The sequence below is a fragment of the Aptenodytes forsteri genome, unplaced genomic scaffold, assembly GCF_000699145.1.
Source record: "Aptenodytes forsteri isolate BGI_AS27 unplaced genomic scaffold, ASM69914v1 Scaffold248, whole genome shotgun sequence".
In the NCBI taxonomy this organism is placed as follows: Eukaryota; Metazoa; Chordata; class Aves; order Sphenisciformes; family Spheniscidae; genus Aptenodytes; species Aptenodytes forsteri.
This window is the reverse complement of record NW_008795935.1, coordinates 1,649,617-1,675,884: the sequence shown is the minus strand read 5'-3', so window position 1 is coordinate 1,675,884 and position 26,268 is coordinate 1,649,617. Positions and strand designations below refer to the sequence as shown.

Below are 26,268 nucleotides of genomic sequence, written 5' to 3'. Positions count from 1 at the left end.
ACATTGCTAAAGAAAGAAATTTATGGCTCAGTCCTGCAAGCACAGCAAAGTGTAGTTTGTGTATCGTCTCAAAGACTTCAATAGGAAGATTACCATGAAGTTATGCATGTACAGAGAAATTTGTGGGTCAGGTCTGAGGTTCTAGTGTTCTGGTGGGCTGGGGTGGGGGCAGAAGGAAAGAAATGAATAAAATTATTTGGTTTATTAATTGGCTCACTGCAGCTTTGCAGGCTCCTTGCAGATCAAGGACCAGTGTGCTAGGTGTTGAATAAAAAGCTCACCAATGGCCTCACAGACAACTCCGGGCTAACATCAGGGTGTGTTTTCAGACTGATCTTTGCCAGGGCAATTCCTGCTCTCTTTGTGCTGGTGCTGAAGTATTAACCTGCTCTCCTTCATTAGCTCCACCTCTTTTTTCCCCCCTTCCCCTTCCCCTTCCCCTTCCCTTCTTCCCCCCCCAGCCCCCCAAATGTTTTTAAACACCATATAATTTGTCAGGGCTCCCACATTAATGCTCTGGATGCCAGCCCATTCTCATGACTTCAGTAGTGCTGCTGTTAGCCGGAGCCTGGAGACAGCAAAGACTGTTCTTCAAGCATGCTCTGGGGGATTGCCTCCCACCTTTCTCACCTGAGAGCTGGCCTTGCTCTGGCCATGGCCTCGAGGGTGAGCAGTCACAGCAATAAATGGCCTTGTGCCACAGTACTCCTGAGTGTTGGTGGTGCATTCGGAATTGGTGCAGGACTTCTTGTTGCCCACAGGAGGAGATGGTCTTGGAGCTGTTAGAGCTGGCTTGCCCTAGACCAAGTTTTGGAAGCACATTGATGCTGGCTTGGTGGTGATGACAGCTTTTCTGTACCTGCATAGTGCCGTATATCAAGGATCTGAAAACTTTAAAACAGTAGCACAGAAACAGTATTTGAGAAATTAATGTTCAGTTATCATCATGCGTAATTACAAGGGTATCAATTCTGGTTGTATGAAGCACACTTAATTTGGCATTTCCTACCTGATGAGTGTTTCTTGGTGCAGGTTTTTCTCCAGTAAAACAATTACAAATATCTATTTCCGATTCTGGTTGGTGAGGAGTAAGGCAAAAGAAAGAAAATCTTATGCAGCAGCTGTACATTGTGTATCTGTATGCAGCTGTAGGTTTTCTTTTGTGTAAGTTAAACTGCCAAATGTTTGACATCTGCTTTTGGGAGTACTTTAATGTTATTTTTTGAAGGCAGCATCTCAATTACTTTAAATTTGCATAAAACTAGAAAATGTCTGTCAAACTAGAATTAAACAAGAAAAAACTCATGCTCAAGATACAGCATAAATATGGTGACCTACATTCAGAAAGAAGAATAGATGGGAAGTATAAAGCATTAATTTCTTACTAAACTCTCTTCTCACTTTTCTCATGGAGTGACAAGACAGAATAAGTAGTCCATCGGAAATAGATTTCTCTTCTTTACTGAAATCTGTGAATGTGGCTTTTTAAGGAAGGTGTTCCAGGCTGGGGAAGCAAAACAAAATAAAATTAAGGAAAGTTCTCCCTCTCGTATTCTGGGAACTCATCTAATGAAATCCTTTAGCATCCATTCTTGTAAGGTGCTGAGATTTAACATTTGGGAACAGGTTCTGTCCCTGACAAGAGCAGTATTATTTCTCTCTGTTATGCCCTGGTTCAGTTTTAGCTGGAGCTTCTCAAATACCATGGTCCTGTTGGCCTGTAAGGTGCACCTTGCCTTGCCTGACACGGTTGGAGCTAACAAGGGTTTACAGCTAGTAAGCACCTGTGTTCTCCGTGCGTCCTTTACAACTGACAACAGAAACTCTGGGGAAGGTTTCATCGAGAAGATCTTAATGTAGATGTGTTGTTACAACACAGCAATGAACCAATTATGTAATGTTGTGTAATTAATTAAGCACTATCTATCTAATTAATGTGAGAATTGGAACATGCAAATAGATGTGATTGTCTGTAAGATGGGTTGGGATAGTTTGGGAGGACATTTTTTTTTTTTCTGTCTAAACAGTTAGGTTTATAGATGAGGGTCTATACCACCAAATACCATGTTATAGTATCAGTAGCTGACTTCACCACAGGCTGTCTTTGGTGAAAGATGGATGAGGTATAAAGAGAGTATTCCATGTCCCCCATCAGCAGTGTCAGCATCCAAAAGCACATAAGCAGAGTAACACTGAAAGCTTGTGTTTCTACGTTTTTCTAGTGTATCAACTGCATATAGCAGTTTAATTTCAAGGACTTTTCTTTTAAATATAAGCATTGTTTTAAAAATGGTTGAAGTATGACAGTAATAACAACGCTCTTAAAATCTTGCAAAATAACTGTAGTCTTGGTCTGTGAGTCCCAACTATCAATCAGAGGTGGGTCTTTGAAAAAAAATATTTTAAAAACTCTTAGTCATTCTACTACTGATATAAATCAGGTTTCAAGGTGGTCTTCAATGAAATAATCTCATTATCAGTTAGTATTTCTGATATCATTGATAGATTTCTTTAATCCAGCATCTAGTTTCTTAAAATCTAATTTACCGGTCTAAGGCCTCCAAACAACTGAACTAAATGAGCCAAATGCTTAGCTCATGGAAAACAGGTATTTTTATTGACCAGTCTACCCCAGATATGGACTTGAACTTATAGCCCTGTTCTTCTGGGTGAAGTTTGGTGTATAGACCAGTGTCAGTATAGGATGATGAATGAGGGAGAGCCACTCTTATATCTTATTGCAGGATGATATAATTTATGATAGAAGCAAAGTGCATGAAAATGATACTGAACATTTATTAAATGTTTCAAAATAGCAGGAGTTCCAGTAGTGTCACTTCAAGTGATGTCTGTAGTTCAGTGATCATTGACTTCAGTAGATTTTGAGCCATGCCCAGGGCCAGGAGGGAGATGGGATGTTGTTGGTTTTGCAAAAATACCAATGGTAGTTGTGGTACTTTTAATAGTCACTGGATTTCCAAGATAGTTAGATGCCGTGATACCATTTTTGCTTTTGCAAATCTTCCTCAGACTGTCAGACATATGCATGTGATGAAGGGAATAGTTCAAGAGAATATTGATAACTGTGCAGAAGAAAGGAATGAGTTTAGAGTGGGAAAGGTCTGCAAGATCCTTTTCACTTCAGAACATCGGTCTGCAATTTGTTTAGTTTCATATTAACACCTGATTTCAGTTCCCTGGTTTCTGAGATAATCTTGATGCAGTAACATTTGAGCAATTATCAAGCACATCCTCACAAGTTATACCCTGCTGCATGCTGCTAGAGCTGGTGGGATTTGAAAGCCACATCTCTGTCTCTTCTCACTTCATCCGCTGTTATGTGTCCTTGCCTGTTTGTACTTTTGCTCTCCTTAGCCATAGGAGCAGCACAGCAGTTTAGGAAAAGCCTCTTAGTTCTCATGCTGCTGTAACACCAGATCAGTGTGCCACTCAGCTGATTTTCACAGTGCCACAGATTCACTTGACTAGGAGTGTGCATGATGGTCAGAAGGGTGAGATGCAGGTTATGAAGAGGGAGAAAGAAAAGATCAAATCAGAGCTAAAGGCAGTAAGCAGCAGTAGTGAAGAGAGAGAGACTGCCTGTATGAGCAAATTTGTATCTGGCTCAAGCGTTTTACTGACATGGCAGTACTCTTTCCCTTCTGTTTTGCTGTTTATCTCAGCAGGTAAGTGATGACATCTCTTGCACTGTAGCATTGTGGTAGTTGTTCTGCATGGAAGGCTGGAGCAAGTTTCCTAGGAAAAGTCTGATTTTTCAATTCCCATTTGATGGCCTCTGCAACAAGCTAATCCCCCAGAATTGTCACATCCCATCTTAGTTTAGACTTTTTGGGGAGAGAGCAAGGGTAGAGACTAAGTTCAGATTTCTACCTTCTCCCTTGTTCAACCAAGGACAGCAGTAAAAGAAGACTTTTGTCCCAGAAACATGGGAAAATTGTGTGTCAGTCTCAGCAAATGGCAGCCAGGTACTTGGCTGTTTTAAATCCTCTAGCAGAGCCCTCACGCTGTAATATGTCTCAAAACTTCTTATGGTTACATTACTGGTAGGGAAAGTAATAAGATTTCATCCTGACCCAAGCTAAAGCTTTGATACAAACTATTCCTCAGGTGTGTTTCCATCCGTGACTTCTTTTGGCAACTGAGCTTCTTGTTTTGCAAGAGAGATCCCTTTTGTACTGAAGGTGATCTGCAAGTACAAATACATTTTAAATGATGTGCTTGAGGAATCTAACAATTAATCTCTTGAGGAAGTATAGACCAACAGTTACCATTTGTTTATTATGAGCTTAATTGTTTGTGAAAGGTACTGAATGTTATTTTCCAATTATAATGTGTAAAGCATGGACATTTATATTTCTCTAGGCACTATCTCTGATATAGATGGTCTCTCCCTGTGCACTCAAAAAGATGAATTTTACTTGTCATTGGGGCTGGGTAAGCTGCTGAAGAATTATCTGAGCTTTTGTATTTGCAAATCCTGCAGGCAACTATTTGTTTTAAATTCTCTTTGTTTCACAAAACTGTGTTCAGCTGAAACCTCCTTTCTTCTTTGACTTCTGATGTTAAAAAACAGTTTTTTAAACACACTGAAGTAAACAGACTTTGCAGTCTGTTATTGTAAAAGCAAAGAATTGCAGGCACCTAAGAAAAGCAGATGTATTTTGGGATTGAAGAACCAGTCTCTTGCAACCAAAAGAAAAAAGGGAGGTTATAGTGTCTGTATGAAATAGCGTCTATTATCAAAAGTTCATAGTAGGCCTGCATTAATCTGCTTTACTGACCATATAGATAGATTTGCCCTTGGTTGATAGCAGACAGATTTTCTTAGGTAGTAAAAACATTGAGGTTTTTTTGTCTGCACTTCACTTTTTCTCCTGGGTTTCTAGGACAAGGTGATTGTGTGGCAAGCTCTGACACAAGTTTTTTTTTGTGCTGCTCAAGATTCATCGTCATTTGTGTTCCACTTGGATTTTTTTTACAGACATATTCTAGAAAAGCATTTATAAAATTATTTAAAAAAACTCTTCTTATATGTCTTACTCCAAGTAAGGCACATCAAGAGTTAGCTCTATACTATAGACAGATAAGGATGATGTAGACTCCTTTTCTTAGGCTCACCACTGTTTTCTATGATGTTTAAGCAATGAAAACATCCTGGTCCACATTTTATGACATTTGCCTACTTACGGTGTGTTTATAACATTATTACCCATTGATTGGGAACTGCTGTAGGGCAGTAAGTGTGAAAATGGACGTAAGAGCTGATTGGGGCAAGTGTGTGGCTGGTTGAGGAAGGGTCACTTTACCCAATTTCTTTGAGTGATGGGTTCATTCTGGAATGCTGTCATTTAACATTACAAGTGGCTGTGTATGGCTCTTAGACTGTCAGATTCAGTGATGTGTGTCAGGGGCCCTGGTGCGAGGGATGCACTAGGGACTCTCTGCCCGCCACCCACCATGTCTTGTCCTACCTTTCCAGCTCCACATTCCTCCCATGTTCAGCCTGGGTATCCTTCTGCAGTTCTGTTGCCTCACATGTAGTGCTTGTGTCCTGGTCACATTTTTCCAGTGATTCATCACTTTTTTCCACTGTTTTACATAAACGTATTTTATTGTTCCATAACTCTATTTCAGTTGCAGCTTCTTCTTTTATCAGGTGGTTTAGGTGTGGTCATATTTGGAGGAGTATTTGTAGAATGGAATAATCAATATTTTTACTAATGCTTCTTCAGAGGATTAGTAAAGATTCCTCAAAGCTTTCATACATGTATGACCTGAATATTTGTATCTGCATGCTACCCCGGAACATCTCTCTCTAGTGAAAACAGTTGATAATTACAAGGATTTGAATGAGTGAACATTCTGAAACTTTTTAATCTCTTTTTCCGATCCAGTGCCTGTCAGTCCTCACATTGGTCACACGCTGGGTGACATGGACACGTGCTAGGACATGGAGTAGAGCGCATTTGCTTGCTAGGGAACTTCACAGAGTGTGTCTGGTCCTGTGATGAAGTGTGACTGCAGAATGAAACTGGGACTGGCAGAATATGCCTTCTACTGGCGGTCTCCAGCTGCAGCACATCAGCTTAGTACCACTCCTGCTTGGGGTGGTGGGGTCTTGTGGGCCAGACATAGTTAATTGGCAGATCACAGCCTAGGTCAGTTGGCCACTGCGTTCTTGGTGAGATCCTGGGCCAGGAAAGGTTCCCTAGTTGTCCAGTGCTGACAGAAGAGGTGGGCACCTGACAGGGGGATGTGAGGTGGAAAATACAATGTTTGAGACTTGGTAGATCTGAACTTACCGTTAGAATTTTCCAAAAAAGCATCTAAGATGTTGCTATAAAAGTATTTTGAGGAGCTGCCATTTCTGTGTTTCCCTCTGTTCCTCCATATTTTAAAGTTCAACTCTTTTAATATCATTTATGGCAATTGTTTCTTCTGCATCCTTTAAGTGCATTTTTGTTGCTAGACAGTGGAGTCACCACTCATCTGTCAGCAGTGATATGGTTGGATTAATTTGTAAAAATTGAATTTTGGAAGTTTATAACGTCTTGATTTCACAAATTATTTTGGTATATTTATGCTGGATATACCTTGTCCCTAACATACTTGCATATTTTTTCCAAGTACATTCTCATGAAAAATCCCAGTATTTACAATTATTGTTTATTTCAAACCTAGCATTTATCATATCTGACAAATAATGTACATGTCTAATCATAAGAAAAAACTTGTCATTTTTCAATGAGTGGACTCCTGATTAACTTTTAACTGTCAATTAGAAATGGTTCACTGGTATTTTCTCTGCACAGGAGATAGTTTTGTGAGGGTAAGAGAGTGCCTGAATAGATATTAGAAATGATCCCAGCATGCAAATTACACAGCCATTTGATGTCAAAACAATCTATCTTCACACAGGATTTTCTTTTCTAATTCTTTCCTAAGAATTAGAAAGAAACAAACATGGTTTGTGCTACCCAAAATTAGTGTACACAAAATATTTGTATGTCTGGAAATTAATTGTGTATAAAGGTCCACTTTATATTCCTGTGCCAATATGCAAAACTAAACCCTCTTGCTACTCCATATCTAACCAGTTTGATTTCTTCTACTGCTGGTGTCACAGACTAAATAAGGAATTTCCCATTTTCTGATGCCAAATTAATTAGGAATTCTACTATAGGTGTAGTTTAGGGAATAAGACTATCAAAATGCAAAGATTAAAAAAATGTGATATACATCTTTAATCTCCTGAGCAACATCTTTAATAGTTAAATTTAATATGTCATTGTTTGGTATTTAGTATCCTGGTAACATAATTAGCACAACAAGACTTACAAGACAAATACTCATCCTGAGTGTTCATAATCTAATACCAGGAGGAATCAGAGAAGAACTGACCAGACATCCAGTTAAAACATAAGCTGTGTCCTTTTTTCCGATTGGGCCTGTGAATTAATAAAATTTCTCTTTATATGGTTCATATACCTGAATTGTGTAATTCTGAGTATTTTAATTAACAGTTTGCTTACAGATGGATTTAGTGGATTTTGGAGCAACAGCAAGACTTGTAGAGGCTTTGGTTCATGCCACTGGAGATTTCATGGTCTGAATTGAGTTTGATATGAAACTTGAACATTGGTCTCTTCCTTGATTAACCTGCCTGCCTTGTTCTGTAGGGTAACTGCTCTTTCTCGTCAGGGGGGAGGCTGGGAGGAAGAAAAGAGATGCCAGTACTGAAGCTTTTAATGAGGCATGTTAATCTCATTAAAAACTTGTTGCTGCATACTGCATTGTCTTACTGGAAACATTAACAACTTTTACCTTTGATTAAAAATGATGAAAAAAAAAAGATTTTTGGGGGTTGTTTTTTGTTCTTCAGCTGTCACTGTTCACAGGTTCAGGCCCTTCTGATTAGCCACAAAGGTCAGAGACTTCCTTTTGGTTTAAATGAGTCTAAGGAATTTGGGAAAAATACACAGATTGTGAGAGGCAAAAATGGTCAGAATTGGCAGTATTATGTCAGTGACAGAAATGAGCATCAGGATCTATTTTGCTTGAATAAAATTTACATTATTGATCCCATCATTGTGTGTGTTGTAAGCAGTGTAGGGTATAGCATCATGCAACCTGGAGAAGAAATGGAAGCTATTCTTGGAATCCAGAAGCAACACAGCTGTGATCTATTTTGGACCACTGCACAGGCTAAGTGCCTGGGCAGATAAGGCCATGCCATTGTCTGATTTATCCCAGCTGAAGATCTGGCCCCTAATCCAATGCCCCAAAACTATGACAGATCCCAAGTGAAACATTTTTCTTTCCAGGGCTTAGCTAGATGGGGTGGGACTTACCCCCCAGATGCACAGGGGATATGAACTCCTTTTCACTTACCGTGGCTGAAAAGGAGGGTGATTTACCTTGGAGGTGAACAGAGTAGCTTTAAATACTTTGGGAATTTTGTAGGAGCTTTGCGGTCTAGAAGGCTCCCTGAATCAGTACGTGACCGTTCATTCTGGCATAGTTTGTTTCCGGCTCATCTATGCTTTATGTGGACTGAGAAGGTTGTGTACTGCCGTGGTGTTGTGACCTATTTATGTAAGCTTGGAAATCCGGTCAGTTAATAGCAGTTTGATTGGTGCTTTGTATCCAGACCAGTAGAAAGGCTAGTAGTCCCTTGCTCAAGGCTGTTTTGTACTATCCAGCGTACCATCTAGCAATGCAAAGTAGCCAGGGAAACATAGATTATCCAGATTAATTACTGTGTAGGGTAACTGAAATGGTTTTGTACTGACCAAACACCTCAGTGAGTTTGACTCTGCATCTTTCGTCAAAGTGTGTAAAAATGCCCATTTAAAAAAAGTCGCGTTTCTATGAAATAGGTAAGATAAGATGTTTCCTATGCTGTAATAGCTCTAGAAAACTTATCGTTCTAATTTGCTTTTGATCACTGAACCTTGAACATTCCTTTCTTTCACATCACAGGGTGGTGATGGTGTGTATAAATGGGGTTTTGGTTCCTTTGACCCCAGTTCTACCCTAGGGGAATGCAAATATTTGTTCTCAATTTTGCTGGGCACATTGATTAACAAACAGGCCATTGTAACAAACTGGCAAAGCCATGGCTCATTGCATGAGCTGATAAATATTTCAACACAATGTCACATTCCAAATTTAAAACTTCAAAAGGTTAGTTATAAAGTGACATGAGTAATGAGTGAGATGCTCATAGCACCCAAGACTATATTAATACAGCAATAAGAAAGGCCAGCTCTTAAACCTGTATAAATCAAACCAGCACAGAGCATCTGGTTCAGGGAGGTTACATTTTTTGACTGTTGTTTTGCTGCCATCCAGTATGGCTTTATAAACACATGTAAACCTGTAAATCTTGCAGTTGTTCAGTTGCCCCCTTTGATGGGAGCCACTTCTGGTAAGAAAAGGGAATAAATCAGAGAGTCATACCATTTCTTAGCTATGGATAACTAGCCTGTGTCTTCATGGCAGCCTGTGAAAGTGCTGCCAGACCTCTGTATTTAGCATGTCTCTAATTATTTAATATACACTGGAGGGAAAAGAAAAGCTAAGAATGGCACGTTTCTGTTTGAAACTATTCTCAAGTGCATAAAAATCACCTTTTTAGAAACTAAATATGCAGCATGGTATGTTCAGAGGACAATTAAAATACTATTTAATGAACTGTATACTTTTCTGATATAGAAGGATTGATTCTCTGAAGTGTCACATGCCTTTTGCAAGTCTCGAGTAGCCAACAGAAGGTTGGGTGGTTTGCTGGGTCTGTCTCACTTTCCAATCTATATTTGAATAATAAGTGTGAAAAGTATAATGTAGCATTCGTAGAAGCAAAAACTTTATGCATGGGGATCAGCAAATAGGTTCACACCAACCAGAACAAATACACATCATTTTGCTACCTCTCCATTTTAGGGATTATGTTTTTTGCCTTTTACTGGTTAACATATTTCTGAAGAAAGAAGTGAAAACCATTCTTTTTTTTTCCTGTGTATTTCAAACCAATGTGTGGGTTGCTCAGAGTCCTTACATGAATAGCCATTCTCAATTATGATTTCCCTGTAATGCCATATATGTAACGTTCTCTTCCCAATGTAACACTTCTTTGAGTTAGAACCATTTCATGAGCAAGCACATCCATAGTGTTCTAAAAAGGAGTAACATGTTTTTAGTTGATCTTCAGTCTTTCATGTGGTCAGCTGAACATAAACATAATAGAAATTTTTGTATAAAAATTATATTAAATTGGTGCATATATGTATGCATACACACACATTATATGCAAGTATACACATGTGGATATGCACACACTAATTCAAAATGGTTTTCTTACAAAAACTATTTTTCATATGCGTACATATGATAGTATACCTGAGGTGACGGTTTGGCTGCTGATCATTTTGTTTTGTTTTTTTGCCAACAGACAACAGTGGAAGATGTAAGTACCTAAAGTAGATTGTGCAATGTGTTGTATGTGTTTGCTAAGTGTTTTTTCTGTGTTTGTTGAATTTTGTTAATATTTAGCATATTATTTAGTATAAGGGAAAAACGTATAGAATGTTGTTATAAAGCAGCTGTGAGGGTGTGGATTTTTTTACCATATTTCAGTTAGATGCTGATCTGCATCTTGGCTTTGTATTTTCAAAGGGATGTTAGGAGGCACTCAGCTGCAGCTAACATTCAGCAACACAAATTCAACCTCAGTAAATTACGACTGAAGATGAAAGCTGGGCTTTAAGAGACTCTCTGTAGAAGGTATTCTGAAATTTGAGTGTTTACAGAGATCTCAGACACTGCAGATTGATCCCCACTCCCAGAACCTAGCCTGTGTTGAGTTTAGCTGCTTTGTTTTTCCCAGACTCTGCAAGGTGCTTTGCAAAGTTATTTCACAGGTGGTAACTCCTCTCTGAAGCAAGAAAGATCCACGCTGCTGTTGTTATAAGGGGCACTGTGGGAAATAACAAATTCTTTGTAGAATAGAAAGGTAAAAATCGTAGTGGTTTTGAGTGTCTGTGATCCCACGGTGTATTTCCAACTGTGTTTAGCTCTTGTTGCCTTGCAAATTCTCATTTGATTCATTGTCTCCAGCTTACTTAAAGTTCCCTCTGAGTTTCAACTGATATAATGCTTTCTCCTTCCTCACCTAAATGCTCTGTGTTGCTGCTGTTCGTTGTCATGTAATACTTCAGATGAGTATCTCATGAGAAATTATGAAATGTTGGCAACATTTGTCAGTAGGATATGGAAGCTGCCCTTGAATGGGTCTTCTCAAACAAACTGAAAATGTACAAAATTTAAAGATAAAATCATAATGGGGCCAGTCCATTGATTAATGTAAATCTGCTTACAATTACTGACGTAAATGGGAAAGTGCTGATTTACATCAGCTGAGAACGTGGCTGGTGAAATTAAAAGAAAATAAAGGGTTTAGGGCGCTAATGATGCTGGTCTCTTAATGTAAGCACAAACTTTCACCCAAGACCACATCGTGTTAATATGTAACTCTGCAGTGCCAGAGAGGTCAGGCTGTTCCAGACACTGCAACACTGTGGTACCTCCTACAAACAAAACAGGAGCAGAACCACGTATTTAATTAAATCCTGGATTGGGTCTTCTGCTGGGGTGGTTTGGCATAACTCCATATACTTCAAAGGAACTAGACTGATTTACAGTGGCTGAGCACTTGGTCTTTTATTAATGTATACTTCTGTATATTGAAATTATGTAGCTTGCTTTTCATAACCATAAATAGTTTAACATTGGTCAGACAGAAGTTGTTCTAAACTCTATGAGGTAGTAACTTGAAGACCGTGCCAAAAAAAAAAAAAAATGAACAGGACAGTCAGGTTAATTAGAAGGATGGTGTATAGGGTGTTTTGGTTTTTTGTTTCTCTTTTTTTTTTAATTCACTGCAGTATAGATCTAGCCAAACTGTTTTTTAAAAGAGTGGCTTCAGAGCAGGCTGGGGTAGCTTGTGCTAAGTTTTTGTGCTGCTGTACTTGGAGAGCTTGATATATTATGCTGTAGCCAGAACATACATTGGGCATCTGTAAGAGTTCTCTCTTGTGCATTGTGGAATACTATATTATACTATATTGTAGTTGCTTGCATGTTTGCATGCTTGCCAGCTTCAAAATTAAAGGTGGTGTACACAGCTCATTTGCAGCACCCCTGTACAGGTACTTCCCTCATACTATATTGTAGTTGCTTGCATGTTTGCATGCTTGCCAGCTTCAAAATTAAAGGTGGTGTACACAGCTCATTTGCAGCACCCCTGTACAGGCACTTCCCTCTGGTTTTTTTTTTTTAATTTTCTTATATATTTATTTTCTCCTTTCCTCTCTGTCATTTGCAGCATCAGAGTGTCCCTGAGTCCTGGATGATATAGTTTATCTTTCTTTTGGCCCCTGAAGCAGATCAGGTGTAAAACGTGCCTTCAGGAGGCAAGGAGTCCCAAAGACATTAGCTATGCCTCCTCTTCCAGGCAGACAACGATAGCCTAAACATCTGCCTAAGAGCACGTGGGACCCCAAGAAAAGATGCAGTACGCTTGGCCCCGCTGTTCATATCAGGTGTGGCAAAAGCCTCTTCAGAGAGTTCTGTGCCACCATGGTCCATCATCTGCTTAATTTAGTCTGGGCTACTCTGTTCCAAGCTCCTAGAAACTGAGGTCTTTTCTATGCACTGTGCTAAATACTTGTGGGTGTTTTATTGGTGTCATAGTCATCTTAGTGTTCCCATGTACTGATTTTTGCAGTGTTACATTAGCAAATGTAATATTGCACTAACGTATTCTTTTCACCTTTTAATATAGGAAGTACATTTGATTTAAACACGCTTAGCAAAACAATGCAAGATTGTATTTTGTTCTGGTTTAGGCCATGTTTAGGTAGAAAAGACAAATATTAAGTCTCTGCCCAAGCTGGTCCCATCTTACAGTCCCCTGCAGTTTGCTCATTTAAGAACAAGACTGCCAGAAGGCTGCCAGAAATATTAATGACTCTTTGAGAGAGTAACCCGAAAGACAGACTTGCAAGCTGATGCCACAGTATCTATTATTGGCAGAAATACAATCCTTCGAATAATAAATGAGCTTTTAACGTCTGCTAGGTTGCTTGTTTTCTCAGGGGCCTGGTGATTGGGCTGCATGCAATAACATGATGGCCTTCTGAGGAGCCTACATCAAAATTAATGGTTTCATCAGCTTGCAGGAACAACTAAATAATTGGGCACACCTGGGACTATCCTAAAAGGCTCCTTTATGCTTAGCGAATGCTTTCTAACTAATTCCAATAAGGTGTGGATCATTGAAACCTGAGTGTTGCAGACTGGATCAGAGAACTTAGTTTGATGGGCTGTTTGGAGTGTGTGAGTTTGAGCATAGGTATCAACAACATAAGTGAGCATCAGGAATGGATAAGGAATGAACTTTTAGAAAAAGCAATATAAGGCTTTACTAGTTACATACTGAATACTTTATAGGGGATTAGCCTGGCAACCTAGCAGCTGTGCAGAAAGGTGTAAGGGCAGCCTAAGTTAAGTAATTTCTGTTTTGGATGCAACCTGTGTTTGGAGCCTAAATGTTAGGACCTGATGCTATGGAAGTAAATCAGTATTGTCTCAGCCTTCAGCAGCATACTCTTTAGAAAGTTACCCTATTTTTTCTGTATTCTGAAGCTCTCTATTAGATTGCTTACATTGGGCAAATAACCCTTAATGGTTGACAGCAGCAACAGAAATGTTTTCAGATGTTGCAGTTTAAAGTGTGTTTTCTTTTTCTTCCTAGAAACTCAGTAAATTTTCATCTCAAATTATGGTGACATAAACGACCAGTTATGCTCTGAAAAATGTGCTTTAAGTGTTTCTGCAAGAATGGCTGAGCTCCTAAATTACTTGGCAGTCTCAAAAAATTTCTTTGTCCCCCCTAATAAGCTGTATTATAACAACCTCTTACTCTCTTTCCAAACCTGTAGTAGTAGGTGTGAATCTTCCACCTGATTCAGAGCACACTGGAATTAACAGCAAGTCTGTGAATTGCAATTATCTTAGGCATTAGGCATAGCTTATGTACAGTCTAGTACGAAGTTTCTCATTGTATGAGGCCAAAACGAACATGTATCTACTAAATAGATCTTAAGGAGTAAATACACTGCCTAGTGAATTGCCTGCATAAAGGGAAGGTCCCCAGCACTCCAGGAGCCTGTTTCCTAGCCTGGTCTACAAGCACTGCTGGCACAATGCAGCAGTAACATCTTTCTTGCCGTCTCTCCTCTTGTACAATTCTCTGGCCAAAATATCCCTTTGCACTGAGCTTCAGATCATCATGTCCCTACTGCTGCTGATTGCTTTTGTTTAGTCACTGTGCTGTGCAAAGGCTAATTCTGCCTTCCTCTGTCTGCGACCCTCTCCTCTTGTACAATTCTCTGGCCAAAATATCCCTTTGCACTGAGCTTCAGATCATCATGTCCCTACTGCTGCTGATTGCTGTTGTTTAGTCACTGTGCTATGCAAAGGCACTCTGCGACCAGAGTAGGATTTCATGTCCTCTGAGTATCTCAGAAAACAGAAGACTGGGAGGGCTACGCTACTTACAAGGGCTTTTGAGAAAGGTGAGAAGCTTAAGTGAGTTGAATTCAGAATAGATACACTTCTTTTTTAGCAGACTTTGAGAACAGATTTTGTTCAACATGTTTACCTGTTGCTCTCTTTCACTTGAAGTGATTGTACCTCAAGGAATGCCAGTTTTGCTTTTGTTTTGTTGGTTGCTTTTTCCCCGAGAGAGCTATTTTAGCTCCAGAATTTATGTGCTTGGTGCAGAATTTGCTGTGTGAGGTTCTTTGGGTTATGTGGGAAGTCAGATTTGATTATTTTAATAATAATTTTTAGCTAGTTTGAAATATCTGATAGGTTGAGCACCCCTCTTGCTTTTTTCATTATATACAAGAGACAGATCTGGAAAGCAGTCCTGTCAGTACTAAATTAATTTGTGTGAAAATCCATGCAAAGACTTAAAGCACTGGAGCCCAGACCATTTTCCATAAATTAAATTAGAAGTATTGGTTAAGTTAGCACGGAGTGTGATAAAGCTGCAACACATCACGTCATTAGACTGTTTTACATAGTGACTGGAACATTGCCAATTTAAATAAACTTTGTACATCTATTTGAAAGCATATCTCTGTGCATGCTGGCTATTTAATCCTTTAAACTTTTATAGTGTTTTTCAGAAATATAGCCAACTTGTTAATGCACATACTGTGACTTTTGAATGTTTGTTTGGGTTTGACACCTTATTTTGATTTGCTAATTATGGATAATTAAAAAAAGAAATCTTCCTAATGATTTTGGAGTTTGGGTTTATCCCTTTTTTGTTTTTTTAATTTGAAAGTGTGCTTATAAATGCAATAAGGAATCCTAGCTAGGCAGTATTGCATAAGTTCAGTATAATGGCATTAATGTTGAGCCACCTGATGGATCTCAATGCAGTGTCTGTTCAAAAGAGTACAGGGAATAATGCTGGGAATTAAGTAGCCTGTTTTATTCTGAGAGCTAAAAATCTGCAGTTCACCTCACTTGTGAGTCATTGCCCTAAAATGAGGATAGTATTCAGCAACCTTTATAAACCACTGATGGATTTGAGTGTAAAGACGTGTACAAGAGCAAAAGTACTTATTACATAATAGCAGAGAGACCTAGAGATGGCATTTATCGTTAAAGAGAGAAGATGGTTTAATTGCCTGGGCCATGGTTATGAGCAGTAAGGACTAAGAAAGCAAGAACACCATTTGGGAGTGTTGCTTTGTGTCTCTAGGAACAGCGGCTGAGAAGTCACCAAAGATGTCCATACAATTCTGACCTCTCAGTGGAAACCATACATTGTGCCATGCTGCACTGTGGTATACTATGCTGTGGTTGTTATTCAACATGTATATGAACCTGCAGCAGTAATTATATATGCTCTGTAGAAGGTGAAGCTGGAATGGAATAAAATGCATGTTTTAAGAACAGGAAATTCTTTCTGCAGATACGCTGCCCCCCTTGCTGGCGGTGGTCAGGGCAAACTCTTTCCCAATGTGTAATTTCTAAGTCTTTTTGTCCTTGCAGGTCAAGCCGGTTACTCACAGTAGAATCACTGTGTCAGCACGGTTTCGAAAACCACTTCAGGAGCCCTACACTATTTTGTAAGTAGAATTTTCAGTTAGTGAACTGCCATTTCGGGGGATGGGGCGGGGCGTGGTGTCTTAACTTCAGATGAGTTTTGCTTAAAATGCTCCTCCAAATTATTTTACTTTGCTTTATTTCAGCCTGATTGCTAACGGAGACCTTATTAGCCCTGTAGTGCGCCTCCTCATTCCCAGGAAAACACTGAATCACTGGGATCATATTCTTGAAATGGTTACAGGAAAAGTTACCCTCAGAAGTGGAGCTGTTCACAGGTATTAGGAAGCTGAATATTTGCAAGATACATTTGATATACGTAGATATGTTTTTAAAACTCCATAGGTAGATATAATGGATCATTCCTGCTTCATGGGAAATTCCACTATAAGAAAATTAAAATACATCAAAAAGCCACAAAATGGAAATACATTGACTCCAAGTAACCTTCAGGTTTCATTTCAACTGCTATTTAAAAAAAGAAAAACCTCAGTTTGTTTCCACTGTTATTTCTTAAATATTTAGTTAGCAGGCATGTAATAATACAGTAATACTGCAATATATTTAGTATTAATAATTAAGTTACATGTCAGAATAAAATAAATGAGCATGGTAAAGTTGATGAAAATGTTAGGAATGTGCAATAATAGATGCAGTCCATGTTCCTTTTAATTTTGATAGTCCTTTAAATTCATTGGGGCAAACAAATTCAAGGAAAATATTATAGATTCTTTGGTTTTTGAAGACCTGTGCTATGACTAGGATATGCTTTATGCTTAGCCTCCTAGTAACAGCCAAGGCTGAAGTTGTAGTTGGGGGTTTGCCAGTTCCAGTATCTCAGCTGATCTGAGTTGTTGGTATCTCAGGAATAGGATGTGACCCTTTGATAGGTAAGTTTCAGTCCCTTACGGCTTTTACAATGTAAAATAAGCTCTCTGAAATAGGATTTGGTAGTTGTTGCAAGTTTTAGAGCAAAATGATGTATGCGGTTTCCATGAGAAACGTTGCAGTGTAAGCGCCCTACCAAGGTGTGTACTGGCAAATTACTGACATTCCAGTGTTGCCCCATGCAGAGCACATTACAGAAATCCGTTCCTCAGATGGGAAAGGGCCTTTTGTGGAAAATCATTCTTCACGGCTTACGCAATGTCTGAGGCTAAGCTTGCAAAATCTTTCTCAAATCAGTCAAGATAAAATAGTCTTTCAGTTCTTCTGATTGCTTTCCCAGAGCTGATACAGACGATAAAAGATTAAGGTAATGCTATCTGTTGACTATTAGCTCTCATCTAATTTTTTCTCTCAGCCTTGCATTTCTTTGCTCCTATTATCTGGCTACTTAGCACTTTTACTTGCGGTAAAGTAAACCCACACACGTGTTGCAGCTTTCTGGATCTGATTCTCAGCTAGTGTAACTCAGAACTGAGCAAAGAAACAGCTGTTTACAACATACCAATTCTTTCTGCTCTCAGGTTGTTTAGCAATTTAAAAACCTTTCACATTTTATTCTCGTCACTTGGTGTCACTCCTTGGTGTAACTGAATGATGTACATGAAAGCATAAGTCAGTTTGTACATAGCTAGGATTGCTTTTGAGAAGTTCCCTTCAGTGCTCAGTTTTAATCCTTTAAAAAATAAGATAATGTACATGACATTTTGAATTATTTAATGTTTTCCTTTTTCTGGTTTTCTATTAACCCAGTTTTCATTTTCTTTTCCTTAAAATGCTAGGGATACATATTAAATACGTTAGTAAAGTGATCGTTGTTCTTTAATAAGTTACACATTAATTGTTGGGGTTTACTGAAACTGTGTTAGCATTAGGGGAGGTCCTGTAAGACCACTGATGCTGGGAAGATATAATTTCTCATTAAAGAAGGATAAGTGGAATTACGAGAACTTGCATTATTTATATGGCAGTTTTTATTTTCTGTGCTATTAAAAGACATACAAAGCTGCCAAGTCTTACGCAGTTTCACATGTGGCTTTAAAAAAAAAAAAATTATTGATCATCCCCATCAGAATAGGGATGTAAGTAAGACATATGAGAGAGGAGACAATGAGAAAATAGCTTTTCTGCTTGCCAGATTGTGCATGGGGATGGGGTACAGCAACCTGATGGGCAGGTACCTGGTGCATGGGCAACTGGGAATTTGGGGATATTGGTCCCGCAAGTTGTATCTTTGCTATCTCCTTTGTCAGCCTGTATGCTTGCTTTGTTTTGGCTGCCACTTTTTGGCTTGGCTTCAGGAGGGAAAATGGAAGTCCACTGATATCCCACAGGACAAGCCCTAGGTCATCCCCCAGTGACCAGAAGAAGTGATCACAAGGACATTTTTGTTGTATAATACCAGCCAGAGAGAACCCAGCTGGTCTTTGAATGGTTGTGGCCAGGTGGGTGGGTAGAAGGCTTCAGAAATAAGTGTCACAAAATTTGTGTGATGCTTGTTAAGTCAATAGTAATTTATTTGTTTGAAGTTCCATTTTTTTTAAAATGCATTTTTAATTTCACTTTCATTTTCAGTGACTGATTATGTTTGATTCAGTTATGGTTATTATTTTCAGGGTGAAAAATAACACTAGAGACTGCCAGATATTTGTCCATAACATTTTTGGGAGTTCTATTAAGCAAACAACTTTTGGGAATTAAATATAATATTAAAACACAAGCAAAGTGAATGATCAGGAACAAAAACCCACAGTCATATTTGTATGTACCCCTATATACCTGCAGCACCATACAAATATATAAAAAGTTCTTAAACTGTGGTACGCTGATTTGCTGTTTTTATCCCCGAGTTCCCCAAAACAAAATGTAATCTAGCAAAACACGGTGAGATTAATTCAGAAATAGGCTTCTTGCTGATTTTTAGATTGCTTGTTTTATTTTCATTGTTTGTGTGTAACTGATGTCGTCTGTGTGATAGTGAAACATAAATTGCTCTTTGAATTGCTGGCATGCCTGTGAAATGTTTGCACTAAAAAGTAAATATGAGTAGTACAGAGGGGGTGCTTCAGAGTTAGCGTACCTCTTCACAAGGAAGCAGCAACGTGATCAAGATTTTAAAAAGCTGCAATTTCACCTTTGAGAATGTTTGGTCTTTGCACTTAGAAAACCAAGGTACTTCTATATGGCAGGAAGCACCTAGAAAATCAAGGTACTTTCATGAGGGAAATATAAGAAAGACATGAACACACTGGAGCAAGTGCAGCAAAGGGCCACGAAGATGAAGGGCTTGAAGATACCTGTCACGTGGGGAGGGCTGGGAGAGCTGGGACTCTGCAGCCTGGAGAAGAGACGGCTCAGAGGGATCTTGTTAATGTGCATAAATACCTGGTAGAAAGAAGTGAAGAAGTTGGAGCCAGGCTCTTCTCAGTGGTGCCCAGTGACAGGACAAGAGGCAATGGGCACAAACTGAAATACAGGAAATTCCACTTGAACAGAAGAAAAAACTAACATTTTTTTCTGTAAGGGTCATCAAACACTGGAACAGGTTGCCCAGAGAGGTTGTGGAGTCTCCATCCTTGCAGTTATCCAAAACACACCTGGACACAGCCCCAGGCAGCCTACTCTAGTTGCTCTTGCTCTGCATGGGGCAGTTGGACTAGGTGGTCTGCAGAGATCGTGTCCAACCTTAGCTATTCTGTGATTCCTGGTTCTATAAGCTACATCTTTTGTTTTCTGTGTTTATTCAAGGTTGTGCCACTGTGTGTATGAACTTAAGCAGCATTTTTTTCCTCTATTAAACTGAAAATCTTTGCACTTTGTAAGTCAGGGGTGTTCTCAAGTCAGGCTCTTGATATTCTTCCTAAAAGGTTCATTGTATACGTGCATATATCATTTTATATCTCCTTGCATTGTGTTGAAATTTATGAATAACACATATAGTAGCTCCTGTAGAAGGCTTCTAGAAAGGCAATTAAGGTGGCCATTCAACATTCCTGCATTTAAGACTTAAATGCAAAACTGTTAATGTTGACTTTTTAATTAAATATAAATATTACTGAGTTTTGGAATATGCTTCATAAGAAAGAGCTCATTTATTATTGCATGTTTCCTCCTTCCTCATTGTTTTGACCATCCTTAAATAAAATCACAAACTCAACAATGAAATAACTGGGATAGCATAGAAATAATACGTTGACCGCGCCCGCTGCCCCTGCCCTCCCCTCCCCAGTCCCTAATGCATTTCTTCCTTCTCGGTAAAGTGTACAAACAGAAATTTATTGTGGTAAAAAGCTACCTGGTGTAATAGACATATTAATTATTGGTATTGTAGGTGCCTGAGATACACAGCTTCTTGTTATAATGTATTATTGTATTTCCTGCTACTTTCAGCCTTACCCCACCAGGTACAGCCATGTTTCAACCTTCTGATCCATACAATATAAGTGCAATATTATCAACTTGGTCTGTGTTAGGTGGACAGATCCTGGGTTTTCAGTTGTGGGGCCATGAATGCCCTGTTATTCCCAGATTACTGCATAGTGCCCCGAGCACAGATGGGAGGTGGAACTTGCTATGAGAGGGGTCAGGAACTCATGGAATAGATCCCTTCCAAGGTATCAGGAGAAAGGCATTAAAGAGCACCTAAGTACAAAGTAATTTATTTCATTTTAGAAATTATGAGAGTATTTCATCTGTCATAGGACTTCATAATTAATTTAGTTTTATATAAACTGTGATTTAGGTCATTATTTTGCTCTGTCTTTCCTTGTCTTTTGGTTTTTATGTAGCGACTGATCATTGTATGACATCCATTGTACTTTACTGGGTTTCATATCTGGAAAGTCAACATGATTTAGTGAGTTTAGATTAACGTAGCTTTCAACGCTCTTAATACACCTAGCTGAATGTTAAGGCTTATTATATTAAGCATTTTCATATTTTTCAGACTTTACACTTTAGATGGAAAACTTGTTCAGAATGGGTCAGACTTGGAGAATGGGCAAATTTATGTTGCAGTGGGTAGAGAAAAGTTTAAGAAGTTGCCGTATGGTGAACTGCTGTTTAGCAAATCTACAATAAGAAGACCACAGGGGTAAGTTCTATACGTGTGTGATATACTTCTCATGTGCTTGTGTGTGTCAATTTGTTTACAAAGTACCACCAGTAAAGTACAAAATCGTCATTCCAAGAACAAGGGATGGATGGATGGGTTAGGATGGATGCAAAACTTTATTGACAACTTTATTGAGAAAGCTGAGATAACAAAAACAAAAGAGAAAATGGAAATTCAGAAGGCTCTTTCACCTCATAAACATGCGATCATGTATATAAACATATATATATCATAAACATAAACATGTGATCATGTATCACAAAATTAATGTCAGAGAAAGAATTATTTTTTACTTGGCTTAATTTATTTTTTTCCTGGGCTGTAAGTGTGTACAGCTGAATGAGGTTAGGTGCAGCTACACCAGTCTAGATCTACTCTTGCTTGGTAATGTTTTGTGGAATATGTGCTCCCTTAAGAATGCTTTATGTTTGGGTCTATATTTAGTGGGCTAGAATTATCACATAACAGAGTCCTAAACCAGGTCCCTGTAAGGAGAAACTTCTGCTTTTAGTACCTTTGGAAAGCATGAAAATTGGGAGCCATTTCATTGAAATAAATGGGAAGAAATGGAAATTTGTCCCACAAATTGGTGTAATTTAGGGAATTTGTCCCATATTCTGCATATAAACTGGAGTGTAATTTATATATATATATATATTTTTTTTAGTGAGCAACTGTAGACGATGTGAATAACTTGAAAGTATTTTGGGAAACAGCATTTGCAACAAATTAAAGGACAGTGAAAAGCTATGTTGATCAATTGATGTAAACAGTTTTATTGAAATTGCCACAACTTTTCATTATAATAGTTGTAAGGATCTTTCACATAGTAATTCACTGAATACTACGCTGCAAATTTTCAGTATATAAAGTATGCATTGTGGGGAAATGTAACACATTTGTTTGAATAAGTTAATGATTATGTGTTTAAATATAGTCTAGTGAACAGAAATAAGTGATTCTTAGTAAAAATATGCAATGAATAAAACAATTAACTCTGTTGCCGTAGCCAACTTGGTGTTATCTGACTTGGTTATAGATACTTAGTGTCTATGATAGTGACAGTGTACACAATTCTAAGATACGGCTTATTTCTGCAGTTCCAAAGCCTCTGTACTACCTCCGATTGTGGGATCTCGAAAGTCTAAAGGCAGTGTAAGTATCAAGTGCCATAATAAAGTCTGTTTCTAATTTTGCTTAATTCCAGCAGATGGAAAGTCCCTGTCCTTCGGGTTTTAATTAAATCTGAAGAGAAAAAATCCACAGCCACCTGGTGGTATGCTTATTAAAGCTTGATGAATCCGTAGCTATTTGCAATGTCAATTAGACAAGAGAAACCTGAGAAAATATTATTGCAATAATGGCTGCTTTATTTTTTATAAAACCTTCCATAGCAAAGATCAGCTGCTGCCTTGAGGTATTTCCCATAAACTTTGTCAGCTATCTTTGTTTATTTGTTAAATTATTTATTCAAATTATACACCTAAAGAAAAAACACAGAACCTTTTACAAAACATCTTGCAGAAAATGGTGTTTCTGCATGTTGAGTCTGAGTAAGGCCCTAAACCAGTTTCCTATCTATCTGATGTGTTTTGCCCTAGCGAACCATTAAATACAGAGCTTGAGCCTCCACTGTTTTGTATCCTGTATAGCTGTTTATATGAGTCCACTGTGGATTTAAAACAGTGCCAAATCAGAATATAAGTATCTGCACCGACTGTACAAGCGCAGTTTACTCTACAAGTACAAGACAGCAGAGAGTCAGACTCACAGTCTGTCATTATAATTGTGGTAGTTGATCATGTCTATTCACTGTTTACAGAACAAAAAAGCCTGAAGCCACTAAACAAAATAAGCAATAAAATATACATGTGTCTGTTCCATTCTGTTGAAATTCAGTAGAAGATAAAACCTTAGTAAAGAACATACTTTCAAGTGGTGTTTGTTTTTTAAAATGTGAGCTTTGCAATTCTAGCATTTGTAAATATAACTCGTTAACAGTTTTAACTTCTTGCCTCTTCTTGCCTATTACTTAACAGCCTATACAGAAAATTATTTGATACTAACTTTTATTCCATTGGGATTGTAATACGCACTGATAACAAGTGTCAAAACTTAAGGAGGCAGGAATGTGTACTACTGCTCTTAAAGATCTAATGCAACACTTGAACTGGTATAAATCATGCAATTGTTTGTTTCAATTCGATATCTACAGTTTTTTACTATTATTGCTTGGGAATAACAGTCTCCAGTTTGAATTAGAAGAGGCTGAAATATTGCTCTGCCCTCATATCTCTTTACAGAGAGAGGATAAATGGTAGATTTGATGGTATTTGTAGATAAATGGTAGGTTAGATGGTAAAAGCTAGATGGTATTTAAGTAAGATATTTTAAACAGAACTGATTTCTACTGATTATGTGAAAACTAGAAGGATCACATAAAAGTATAATAATGTATGCAGGATTTTTTAAAGAGATGTGGGATTTCTTTCAGGACTTATTTTTCTGAAAGATTTTAATGTTATATAGTATTACCTTTTAACTTTAGCAGTGAGTTCTAAAGTGACACAAATTGTTCATGCAGCTACACTAGGTGAAACAATGAGGTAGAATATATTTGTCTTCTGTGATTTAGCTAAGACTGTGATAAGGTGAACAGTTCTAGATACTGATAAGGTTTTCTGCCCTATCTGCTTGAGTGTTTTGTTTTTATGTGGAGTGTTTTGACAGAACTGGATTAGAAAGGAACTACACGTACTGTTAGACTGGCAAAACTAGGAGGCTGACAGCCTCTAATGAGAGGCAATGATGAGGGTGTTCCGTTGGTAAAGTCTTTACGCAGCCTAGAATGATATAAACAGTACCCTAAAGGGCTGCTATGTACAGTTCAGGTTTTTATGATGTTGATTGTGAACAGATTTAGACTGAAGAAAAATGTGTATAAATAATGAAATCTCGGGCTAGTACACCCAGGATCATACATACATCAAAGCTGTAAAAATAAGGACCAGGTTTCTGATTCTGTTTCTAGATACACTACAGAACAAGCAGAGGAACTGGCTGATGTCCTTGGAGGTGATTCAGAGGTGATGTGTTGGCAGACCCCTTTCTTAGTGTCCACTTGGCAGTCAGTGTTACTGCCACACGAAGACTGTCATCCTCTTCCAGCTGCTTTTGACACTTAGCAGATTAATGCCCATGTCTCATTTACACAGACAATGAATTATTCACAAGTTATATATGTTACATCTTGTGACTTTCCACACATATGCATAGATGAGATATGGCTGTGTATCATATGCATGCATGTATAGATTCACCTAGCCATTCTTTTCATCAAATGAAGCATTATTTCCTTATAATAAATGTGTTATTTTTCTCTGGGAGTTATTGAGGAGCATTTAATCAGTCGGATCATATAGTAAGTTGATGAGATAGTTACAGTTTTCTGGATAGTTTAAGATATTGCTTAACTGTACTGATTGTAAATTAATATGCTTCTTTAACACCTGATACCAATCCTTAGTACTAAAAGGTTGAGATTATATTGAAATTAAAAAAATAAACTTTGTCATTTTAATCAGTGATAATTATGTACACTTCTTTTCAGGGAAATGATCGGCAATCTAAATCTACCGTTGGATCCAGTGACCCGGGAGAAAACAGTTCCTCACCTCAGCCTCCCAAAGGGAAGGACAAAAAAAGCCAGAATCCAGAGGATTCTGTGTTCAGACGACACTTTTCTAACAACTCTACAAAAGTAAAACAGACAATGAGAGTAATGGCTTCCACAGGAGTCCTTCAAGATAATGGTCAGTACCGAGATAAACGCTATCGTAGCATAGTGGCTTTTGATCTTCACTTAAAACAGTGAAACAGTGGAATAATATGCTTGCGTAGTTCTTGAATTGTCTGTTTACTCTGGCTAACTGAATTTACAAAAGTTCTTTCTGCTTAGGAAACGTACCTACGCATAACTGCTACATTCCTGGCTTCAGTTACATACCCCAGGAGACTGTATATGATGTTTAGTATACCTTGCAAGTTAAACTAATATGGACCTGTCTTTATGCTTTTGATAAAAGCATAATAGAAAACATATTTTGACCATTTTCCCACTGTTCTGCCCTGCAAAAAAGTGAAAAAAAGGAGCTGGTCTGCTCAAAGGGCACCTCGCTCTCCCTGAGGATCCCTGTTTAGCTGCCTGGTTCTGTATAACAAAATGACTAGACCCTGAGGGAATAACACAAACATGAACTCCAGTTAGCCGATAGCTGCTGAGACTAATCATACAGCAGAGCTGCTGGAGGCACTTCCAGAATTTCTCCACCACTGTGCTGTGGCAGCAATTTAGAAATTTAGTCATAAACATCCTCTTTGAGAAACTGCTTTTCCTATCTTATGGTGTGATATTCCCCCTCCCCCCCATTTTTTTTTAATGGCTGGAGGACTGTCCCCTCACTACAGATATTGCTGACATGCTGGGATGGCTATTTTTCCTCATTGGTAATAGTTTCAAAAGTCATTAATACAGGCCAATTAATATCTGTCAGGAGAAATAAATTATACTTTTCACAGCATTTTACATTTCTTGTCATTGCTGTTTAAGTGTTAAAAATTAAGTGTGCAATAACAAATCATGGTCTAAAACATAAGTATATGTCATCTAACAGCACAGTCTTGTACCTCTGTTTGTCTAGAATCATGACTTGTAAATTTACTTTGAGTCAGGAGCAGGTTTGTAAATTTGAGTTTTAAAATGACATAGACAGTGGGATGGAGTGCACCTTCAACAAAAGTTTGCAGACGACACCAAGCTGAGTGGTGTGGTCAACATGCCAGAAGGACGGGATGCCATCCAGAGGGACCTGGACAAGCTGGAGAAGTGGGCCTGTGTGAACCTTATGAGGTTTAACGAGGCCAAGTGCAAGGTCCTGCACCTGGGTCGGGGCAACCCCCGGTATCAATACAGGCTGGGGGATGAAGGGATTGAGAGCAGC

The 26,268-nt window shown here is 38.4% G+C and overlaps 1 protein-coding gene across 1 annotated transcript in view; it reads left to right on the top strand.

Annotated features, from left to right (window-relative positions):
- The window catches only part of DCDC2 (doublecortin domain containing 2), an 81,372-nt gene that overhangs the window by 9,572 nt on the left and 45,532 nt on the right, over nucleotides 1-26,268 (top strand). The window contains exons 4-9 of the mRNA XM_019473615.1: nucleotides 10,475-10,489; nucleotides 16,156-16,232; nucleotides 16,356-16,487; nucleotides 21,101-21,247; nucleotides 22,369-22,423; nucleotides 24,879-25,080. Coding sequence (XP_019329160.1) covers nucleotides 10,475-10,489; nucleotides 16,156-16,232; nucleotides 16,356-16,487; nucleotides 21,101-21,247; nucleotides 22,369-22,423; nucleotides 24,879-25,080 — 628 coding nt within the window. The remainder of the gene's footprint in view (nucleotides 1-10,474; nucleotides 10,490-16,155; nucleotides 16,233-16,355; nucleotides 16,488-21,100; nucleotides 21,248-22,368; nucleotides 22,424-24,878; nucleotides 25,081-26,268) is intronic.